This window comes from Pelophylax lessonae (genome assembly GCF_965119305.1).
Source record: "Pelophylax lessonae genome assembly, chromosome: 9".
NCBI lineage: Eukaryota > Metazoa > Chordata > Amphibia > Anura > Ranidae > Pelophylax > Pelophylax lessonae.
In genome coordinates this window covers 245,984,145-245,994,359 of record NC_138776.1, presented here as the reverse complement: position 1 = coordinate 245,994,359, position 10,215 = coordinate 245,984,145, and the positions used below count along the sequence as shown (strand labels likewise).

The 10,215-nt window shown below is 41.2% G+C and overlaps 4 protein-coding genes across 4 annotated transcripts; 2 read left to right on the top strand and 2 right to left on the bottom strand.

Moving 5' to 3' along the window:
* Positions 1-889: 889 nt before the first annotated feature.
* LOC309562920 (histone H2A type 1-like) lies at positions 890-1,441 on the bottom strand (the record flags this gene model as incomplete). The annotated part of the gene is made up of 1 exon (XM_082267251.1): positions 890-1,441. Exon 1 carries the CDS (start codon positions 1,280-1,282, stop codon positions 890-892), a length of 393 nt encoding a protein of 130 aa, XP_082123377.1. The 5' UTR covers positions 1,283-1,441.
* Positions 1,442-1,569: 128 nt separating this feature from the next.
* LOC309562925 (histone H2B 1.1) lies at positions 1,570-1,984 on the top strand. The gene has a single exon (XM_082267255.1). The coding sequence runs from the start codon at positions 1,585-1,587 to the stop codon at positions 1,963-1,965; it is 381 nt and encodes a 126-aa protein (XP_082123381.1). The 5' UTR covers positions 1,570-1,584; the 3' UTR covers positions 1,966-1,984.
* Positions 1,985-8,031: 6,047 nt separating this feature from the next.
* Positions 8,032-8,421, bottom strand: LOC309562926 (histone H2B 1.1; the record flags this gene model as incomplete). The annotated part of the gene is made up of 1 exon (XM_082267256.1): positions 8,032-8,421. Exon 1 carries the CDS (start codon positions 8,410-8,412, stop codon positions 8,032-8,034), a length of 381 nt encoding a protein of 126 aa, XP_082123382.1. The 5' UTR covers positions 8,413-8,421.
* A 293-nt stretch (positions 8,422-8,714) lies between these two features.
* LOC309562921 (histone H2A type 1-like) lies at positions 8,715-9,107 on the top strand (the record flags this gene model as incomplete). Its single annotated transcript, XM_082267252.1, has 1 exon — positions 8,715-9,107. The coding sequence occupies one exon, from the start codon at positions 8,715-8,717 to the stop codon at positions 9,105-9,107; it is 393 nt and encodes a 130-aa protein (XP_082123378.1).
* Between the last annotated feature and the right edge of the window lie 1,108 nt (positions 9,108-10,215).

The window sequence follows — 10,215 nt, the reverse complement described above, 5'->3', positions numbered from 1 at the left end:
TCTGACTGATCTGTGTTGGGGTATATAATCTATAATTTATATACGGAATATTATTACATATCTATATATAGATATATAAGGAAATATAGATCTATAAGGAATAGTTTCTGATCTCTAGAAGAAATGTAGTAAAAGTAAGAGGACAATGGAGGCTCTGACTGATCTGTGTTGAGGTTTCAGGTGGGGATGTTTGGTATATAATGAATAATTTCTGATCTGTAAAAGTAAAGTATGGAGGAGAATGAGGAGGAGTCTCTGTAAGAAGACATTGTTCTATAAATCTTTATAATAGGATAGAAGTGGCAATGGCTGGAAGCACTGACACCTCTCATCATCGCCCATTGGCTCCCCACCAAGGTGAAATCTTTAGATATCCAATCAGATCTCCCAATGAATGTCCGCATATTTCTAGGTAGGAAATGTTCTCAGTATAATTTCCCTGTATTAGAAGTGTGAATAAACAATCTGCGGTTTGGGACATTTAAACCAATAAATAATTGTCTGCTCGCCGTAGACACAATCCGGGATCTCGGGGCTCTCTATAGAGATGGGGGGAGACTGAGAAAAGATTTTGTGCTGCAGTATAAGGATGAGAGAGAAGATACAGGCGGAGTCTATAGATTTATCATCTGCACCACTCAGAATACATTTATAGAAGAATTTATATAGAACAGAAAATCGCACTGAAATATATTTGGGTTTATCATATTTGATAAATCTTCACCTAACCCAAAATAAATAAAATCAGTTTTGCACCCCATAGAAATGAGAGTAGAGCTCTGCTGTGATTGGTGTAAGAGGCACGGAATGAGGTATGAGGCTCTTTGTGTGTAGATGTGGGTGGCTCTTAGAAGAGCCTTTGTGTTTGGTGAGGAGGGGGGGATGGGAATTACTTGGCCTTGGCAGCCTTGTGGCTCTCGGTCTTCTTGGGCAGCAGCACGGCCTGTATGTTGGGCAGGACTCCTCCCTGGGCGATGGTGACGCCCCCGAGCAGCTTGTTGAGCTCCTCGTCGTTGCGGACGGCGAGCTGGAGGTGTCGGGGGATGATGCGGGTCTTCTTGTTGTCGCGGGCGGCGTTGCCGGCCAGCTCGAGGATTTCAGCGGTGAGATACTCGAGGACGGCGGCGAGATAGACGGGAGCTCCGGCCCCGACCCGCTCGGCATAGTTGCCCTTCCTGAGCAGACGGTGAACACGACCGACTGGGAACTGCAGCCCAGCCCGGGATGATCGGGTCTTGGCCTTAGCCCGAACCTTTCCTCCTTGTTTACCGCGGCCAGACATTGTGAGATGAGAGAGTCGTCAGACGAAGATACCAAATTCCTGCCCCTTCCTTCTATTTATACAGTCACTGCTCTGACGTCACACTCTGTGATTGGTTACATTTGAAGCCACCCAATAGCGTTCTGACTTGTTTCTACACCAATCAGTATATGAGGAAGGAAATCATTCCACCCCTCCCCATCACATGACTGAATCCTCCAATAGAAGAGTGAGGAGGGAGGAGCAGTGATAAAAGCAGCAGATGAGGGCGGAGCCAGCACACATTCCCTGCACACAGCGGAGAGAACACATTAACCCTTATCATGCCTGAACCAGCCAAGTCCGCCCCGGCGCCCAAGAAGGGCTCCAAGAAAGCCGTGACCAAGAGCCAGAAGAAGGACGGCAAGAAGCGGAGGAAGAGCAGGAAGGAGAGTTATGCCATCTACGTCTACAAGGTGCTCAAGCAGGTCCACCCCGACACCGGCATCTCCTCCAAGGCCATGAGCATCATGAACTCCTTCGTCAATGACATCTTCGAGCGCATCGCCGGCGAAGCTTCCCGCCTGGCTCATTACAACAAGCGCTCCACCATCACCTCCCGGGAGATACAGACCGCCGTCCGCCTCCTCCTGCCCGGAGAGCTGGCCAAGCACGCCGTCTCCGAGGGCACCAAGGCCGTCACCAAGTACACCAGCGCCAAGTAATCTCCCCATCCCCCACCCACCCATCATCCCAACAACACACAAAGGCTTCCCATCCCCCACCCATCATCCCAACAACACACAAAGGCTCTTCTAAGAGCCGCCCACACATCACAGCAGAGCTCTACTCAGTGTAACCATCAGCAAACTTTGTATTTTTATTTCTAGTGAGAAAATGTGAATCTATGATCCCAAATACGTTTATTACTGCCATAACAAAAAGCTTTCTGTAATTCTAATCAGATTCGTGTAATATAAATCTAGATGTAGTTCTAGAAGTAATTCGGATTAATTATATTATTTGACAAAACAAATCTCTTCTCAGAGCCCCCACATCTCTACAAAGATCCGGACATCCCTGATTGGGTGTCTATGACCGGTTACCCGAGCAGTAAATTGTCTTCATTGCTTTAATTCCCTCAAACCGCAGATTGTTTATTCACACTTCTAATAGAGGAGAGTTGTACTGGGAGAACATTTCTACCTAGAAATAGCCGGGAATTCATTATTTATAACGAATAAAATAAAGATAATTTTAATCATTTATAAGGCTCCTAAATATTATATTTAGATAGATTAATGCAACAGCAATACATTTCCAGAAGATCAATTTATTTCTTCTCATTTCCTTCTATTTATAGCTGGAGATTACATGGAGAACAGGAAACTTTAACACTTTATAACAGAAACTCAATCGCCAGTTTTAATTGTTCATATTGATAAAACTTTATTTTGAAAAAGAAACAAAGTCACACATGTTTTTCCGACATCACATCTTACTGTGTGTAGGGCTGAGCGGACCTGATGGGAGACATGCTGAGGAGGGGGCGGGGCTCAGTCATTTATTACACTGCAGAGAATTTCATTTATTTAGAAGCTTTTAAATATTTTTCCTGAATGAACAAGGATGTAATATTTATCAGAAGCGCAATATTGTCTTTATTGACAAGTTGTACATTTGTTTCTACATTGACTTGTTACATATGTTACAAATATTGTACATTTGTTTCTACCATTGTCACGATTATATATATCATTTTTTTTTCTTTCTTCATTTACAGATCTTCATTGTTTACAGATTGCTGATTTCTAGTTACAAAGAGGGGGCCGATCAGACATGAAATATGTGTTACATTTAGATACATTATTGCAACAGCAATACGTTTCTAGAAGATCAATTTATTACTTTTAACCTTCCTGGTTGTAAGGCTGAGCGGACCTGATGGGAGACATGCTGAGAAAGGGGCGGGGTTTAGTCATTTATTACACTGCAGAGAATTTTTTTTATTTAGAAGCTTATAAATATTTTACTGAGGAAATGGTTGTAATTCATCAGAAGCGCAATAGTTTCTATTCGAGTATAATATCGGGCTGATTATTTCTCTGTAACGTTCTTCTCAATTCAGGCGGCAAATTTAAAAAGGAGCGATATGAAATTTGAGCCAATCAGAGCTGTGGGCGTTTCCTTCTTCAGCCAGTAATTTCTTTCTTATGAGGATTTCGTAGAAATCTATTCTGAGATCTTTCTCCGTTCCCCCCCCCCCCCCCAGAAAATACTTGTTCAGTAGACTTTCCATTGATCTCTATAGGAAACATTCTCTAGCAGGGCGGATTCTGGATTGTGAAGTAAAAGAAAAGACTGGAAGAAATGTGACATTTATATTTCTAACCTATTTATTATTCTTGGTTGGATAAACTGCCCGACAATTCAGAGGACGGATGATCGATGTTCCCGGAGGAAGAGATATCAGATTTTACTGTCGGATTATTCTATCTGAGATCATTGGAACGTTCCATAGAATTCCGGCGGGAAATTTGAATTATAGAATGTGAAAATTGCACCAATCACAGTTCTGGGCGTTTTCTTCCGATAATAAAATGTATTTTTCTTCCAAGGAGTGTGAAGGGGGATCTGAGATCTGTGTTCCTTTTCAGATGGGGGATGTTTGTTTGGTATTTAATATTCAATGATCTCTGATCTCCAGAAGATATTCAGCAGAATTAAAGGATGGAGGGATTTGGGATTAGAAAATAATTGATTCGTATTATTTGGCGGATTTGTGGCAGGAATCTTCGAGGATTTTACCGGTTTGGAGGAAATATTTGGAACCTGAAAGGCCACACAAGTGATGAGATTTGGAGTAAGATGAGCAGATCTATGAATAGAACTTCTACAATGTCGGGTTTAGCGGGATAATGCGGCTGAATCTTCCTATTGGCCAATAGAATTATGGCGGGAGATTTAAAAGTAGCAACTCTGATCCATCATAGACGTGGTCTATTAATAGCCAAGAGAGGAAATAATTTCCTGAACTATGAATTATAATGTGATGTGACATTGGACGTCTATGTAGGAGGGGATGGATTTGGTTGGAGGAGTTTAGCGGTGAGTAGACGATCAGCATAGAAAGAAGAATGAAGTTCTGTGATCACATTTCCCCTCATTACTACTCACCTGTATGACAAGTCTGAGTGTGATAAGAAGACAAAGTGTTTGCCTGTAGAGTGCACTTTATTCATACAATTTATCACATTAAAACATATATTACTTAATAAAGAAAATAAATTAAACCCAGTTATGTCCGGCTCTTGGGTGGGAAACTAATAATAATGATCTTTAGATGAGAAGTACTGTAGATCGATCAGACTGGGAGGTGAATGGATCGAACCTTCTTTCTATTCTAATCCTGATTGTAGATTTATTGCGGAGATCATCTCCACTGTCTGTCTCTATACATTCCCTATTCATCGCCTTGTACTGCACACACCCAACTGTTCTACCAGGAATCACCACAAGGTGGCAGAGCTGAATAAACACTTATGCCGCACTCACACATTCTTATAATAAAACTTCCTCCATAATCTCCCCCCTTACATTGTTACTTTATCTCAAATCACACGTTGGGAAGATCGCTGAGCTTTTATCCCACAACACAATGGGGAAGAGAAACAAGAAAAATGAAACATTGTATCTATTCAATCAGCCCAGCCAAATCTTTGTCTATTTGTATCTATTTCCATCATCAACAGCAGATCGATGTCCATAGATAAAGCCATAAGCTGCCTGATAGGTAAATGACACAAAATATGTACAAAGTATCAGCTACATACAAATCTGATCACAATATCACCTCGGACAGCACACAGTCCTTTATAGAAGTAGGAAATTGTTCCTAAGTCATTGGACATGTTCAGCACCTTTACTAATATCTACACATTTATAGGTGGATTTACACATCATCTCCAATCCTGGAAACCATTTTTGTATTTTTTTTTTTATTTTAATCTTTAGGGAATTAGTATTAATTACTATTTCTGACATTTTTTTCTTACAAGTTAAAATCCGTATTATTTGGTAGAAAATTACTTAGAACTCCCAAACATCTTTTTTTTTTTTTTTTTTTTTTTTTTTTAGCAGAGACCATAGACTAGAGTATAAAATGAAGATTGTTGCAAAACTTTATGGCACACCGTTTTAGCGCAACAATCTTACAAACACGTTTTTTCTTTTTCTTTTTTTTTTTTTTTTTAAATAAGAAAACAGTAAAGTTAGACCAATTTTTTTTGTATAATGTGAAATATATTATGACTGACCAAATATCTAAAATCAAAACTGACCAAATATCTAAAATCATACCTTGATGCCTTACTTGTAGCCCCTACACCTAAACATTTCCCCTTGGATACAATAACAGCCTCCCAGAGAGTTTGGACAGCGATCCCTCAGATGTTGAAGGGATTACCTCATACTATCCTGCCCTGATTGCCAATCAAAATCAATGCACTTATATTTCCAGATCTACAGCTACAGCTCACCATAGAAGCAGGAATCCACACTATATGACATCTCTTACCTTCACCAAACTTAATGACTTTTGCAAACCTCCAAGCCACATATGGCCTTTCTTCCAGAACGTCCAATGTTTACTTCAGGATCAGATCTTTGCTTACTAAAACACACTTGGTTACATAGATCCGATACCTCCAGTTAAAATTCCTATAAATTGGACAATATACTACTCAAAGGCATTTCGTACATCTAAATGCCTTTCAATAGCGTTCTGCTGAGCGGACCTGATGGGAGACGTGCTAATATTTATAAAACATTATTCTGAATAAGAAACAAAGTCACACATGTTTTCGAACATCTTCCTGGGTGTAAGGCTCTGCGGACCTGATGGGAGACAGGCTGAGAAGGGGGCGGGGCTCAGTCATTTATTACACTGCAGAGAATTTCATTTATTTAGAAGCTTTTAAAAATGTTCCTGAATGGAAAAGGATGAAATTCATCAGAAGCGCCATCGTTTCTTTATTAATTCATTGTACATATTTTCTGAAATGTCTTAATTATATTTATATATATTGTTTTATTTTTCTTAATATACTCACAAACATTGTTAACAGTTTTCTGATTTCTAGTTACAAAGAGGGGGCCGATCAGACAGGAAACATTTGTTTCATTGTACATATGTATCTGGCATCATTGCTACATATTTCTACTATTCCTTTAATTTTTGTTATTCTAGTTTTAATATGGGGGAAATCTGTAACTGTTATATCTCTGACAGAGGGAACATTAATTATCGGTCATATACAGATGTGATGATGAAAGGTGTAATACTTCCTATCCCATCCTATAGAAAGGTAGAGATCTATGAGAGAAGTCATCTCACTATCATGTTCTCTATGTAGCAGTGGGGGAGGGGGAGGACTTGGAATAAAAGAGAAGATATGGAAATGTTTTACATTATTCAATCATCTTCACATTCCATTTCTATTCATCTTCTTGATAATAAAGCATTGATGATATTTCTCGGATAAATATCTCATCTGATGATCTCAGTGTCGGATTTGGCGGTACAATAGGGCTGATTATTTGTAACGTTCTTCACAATTCAGGCGGCAAATTTGAAAGTAGCAATTTGAAATCTGAGCCAATCAGAGCTGTGGGCGTTTCCTTCATCAGCCAGTAATGTCTTATTGCTGAGGCGCCCAAAAAAAAAGTGTTCTGAGATCTTTCTCCGTTTTCCCCCCAGAAAATACTTGTTCAGTAGACTTTTCATTGATCTCTATAGGAAACATTCTCCAGCAGGGCGGATTCTGTATTCTGATGGGTAAAATCAAATCCTAAAACAACAATAATAATTTAACAAATGTTTTTATTCCTAAACTACAGCTAAAGGATCCGGTGATTGTTTCCTGGAAGAGCAGAAATCTATGGGAGAAATTTGAATGTTTAGTCCATCACATTTCATATTTTTCTTTTATAATAAAAATTCTGATGGAGGCTCTGACTGATCGGTGTTGATGTTTCAGGTGGGGATGTTTGGTATATAATGAATAATTTCTGATCTGTAAAAGTAAAGTATGGAGGAGAATGAGGAGGAGTCTCTGTAAGAAGACATTGTTCTATAAATCTTTATAATAGGATAGAAGTGGCAATGGCTGGAAGCACTGACACCTCTCATCATCGCCCATTGGGCTCCCCCACCAAGGTGAAATCTTTACTTACAATCAGATCTCCAATAATGAATTCCCGGCTATTTATAGGTAGAAATGTTCTCCCAGTACAACTCTCCTCTATTAGAAGTGGGAATAAACAATCTGCGGTTTGAATTAAACCAATGAACACCATTTACTGCTCGTGTAACCGTTGATAATCACCCAATAATCAGGGATGTCCGGATCTTTGTAGAGAGATTTGGGGGCTCTGAGAAGAGATTTGTGTTTTGTGAAATAAAATAACTGATCCGAATTATTTGGGGGATTTTAGGATGTAGGGAGAGAATAGAGGAGGACATCTACATTTATGAGATTGCGCTACTAATATCGGATTAGAATTACAGAAGTTTTTTTATGGCAGTAAAATGCACTAATAAAAGTATTTGGGATTATCGATTCACATATTTTCACTTGGGAGTTAAAGATATTTTTTTCTGATGGTTATAGTGATTGGAGCTCTGCTGTGATGTGTGGGCGGCTCTTAGAAGAGCCTTTGTGTGTTGGGATGATGGGTGGGGGATGGGAAGCCTTTGTGTGTTGGGATGATGGGTGGGTGGGGGAGGGGTATTACTTGGCGCTGGTGTACTTGGTGACGGCCTTGGTGCCCTCGGAGACGGCGTGCTTGGCCAGCTCTCCGGGCAGGAGGAGGCGGACGGCGGTCTGTATCTCCCGGGAGGTGATGGTGGAGCGCTTGTTGTAATGAGCCAGGCGGGAAGCTTCGCCGGCGATGCGCTCGAAGATGTCATTGACGAAGGAGTTCATGATGCTCATGGCCTTGGAGGAGATGCCGGTGTCGGGGTGGACCTGCTTGAGCACCTTGTAGACGTAGATGGCATAACTCTCCTTCCTGCTCTTCCTCCGCTTCTTGCCGTCCTTCTTCTGGCTCTTGGTCACGGCTTTCTTGGAACCCTTCTTGGGCGCCGGGGCGGACTTGGCTGGTTCAGGCATGATAAGGGTTAATGTGTTCTCTCCGCTGTGTGCAGGGAATGTGTGCTGGCTCCGCCCTCATCTGCTGCTTTGATCACTGCTCCTCCCTCCTCACTCTTCTATTGGAGGATTCAGTCATGTGATGGGGAGGGGTGGAATGATTTCTTTCCTCGTTTACCGATTGGTGTAGAAACAAGTCAGAACGCTATTGGGTGGCTTCAAATGTAACCAATCACAGGGTGTGACGTCAGAGCAGTGACTGTATAAATAGAAGGAAGGGGGAGGAATTTGGTATCTTCGTCTGACGACTCTCTCATCTCACAATGTCTGGCCGCGGTAAACAAGGAGGAAAGGTTCGGGCTAAGGCCAAGACCCGATCATCCCGGGCTGGGCTGCAGTTCCCAGTCGGTCGTGTTCACCGTCTGCTCAGGAAGGGCAACTATGCCGAGCGGGTCGGGGCCGGAGCTCCCGTCTATCTCGCCGCCGTCCTCGAGTATCTCACCGCTGAAATCCTCGAGCTGGCCGGCAACGCCGCCCGCGACAACAAGAAGACCCGCATCATCCCCCGACACCTCCAGCTCGCCGTCCGCAACGACGAGGAGCTCAACAAGCTGCTCGGGGGCGTCACCATCGCCCAGGGAGGAGTCCTGCCCAACATACAGGCCGTGCTGCTGCCCAAGAAGACCGAGAGCCACAAGGCTGCCAAGGCCAAGTAATCCCCATCCCCCCCTCCTCACCAAACACAAAGGCTCTTCTAAGAGCCACCCACATCTACACACAAAGAACCTCATTCCGTGCCTCTTACACCAATCACAGCAGAGCTCTACTCATCTCTATGTGGTGCAAAACTGATTTCATTTATGGGCTATGTGAAGATTTATCAATTGTATATATTCGTCTTCCGGCAAACAATCACCGGCCCCTTTAGTGGTAGTTTAAGAATAAAAAAACTTCCTTAAAATATTAATTGTTTTAGGGTTTGATTTTACCCATCAGAATCCAGAATCCGCCCTGCTAGAGAATGTTTCCTATAGAGATCAATGAAAAGTCTACAGAACAAGTATTTTCAGGGGGGGAAACGGAGAAAGATCTCAGAATAGATTTCCTTTTGGACGCCTCAGCAGACATTACTGGCTGATTAAGGAAACGCCCACAGCTCTGATTGGCTCAGATTTCAAATTGCTGCTTTCAAATTTGCCCGCCTAAAATGTCGAGAACGTTTCAAATAATCAGCCCTATTATACCGCCAAATCCGACACTGAGATCATCAGATGAGACATTTATCCCAGAAATATCATCAATGCTTTATTATCAAGAAGATGAATAGAAATGGAATGTGAAGATGATTGAATAATGTAAAACATTTCCATATCTTCTCTTTTATTCCAAGTCCTCCCCCTCCCCCACTGCTACATACAGAACATGATAGTGAGATGACTTCTCTCATAGATCTCTACCTTTCTATAGGATGGGATAGGAAGTATTACACCTTTCATCATCACATCTGTATATGACCGATAATTAATGTTCCCTCTGTCAGAGATGTAACAGTTACAGATTTCCCCCATATTAAAACTAGAATAACAACAAAGGAATAGTAGAAATATGTAGCAATGATGCCAGATACATATGTACAATTAAACAAATGTTTCCTGTCTGATCGCCCCCCTCTTTGTAACTAGAAATCATCAACCTGTTAATGTTTCCGAGTATATTAAGAAAAAAGCAAACAATAGATATATTATATATATATATATATATATATATATATATATATATATATATATATATATATATAATATATAATCAAGACATGTCAGAAAA

Bases quoted from the DNA above. Each gene is read 5' to 3' on its own strand.
- LOC309562925 (XM_082267255.1), top strand. From the start codon at position 1,585: ATGCCTGAACCAGCCAAGTCCGCCCCGGCGCCCAAGAAGGGCTCCAAG.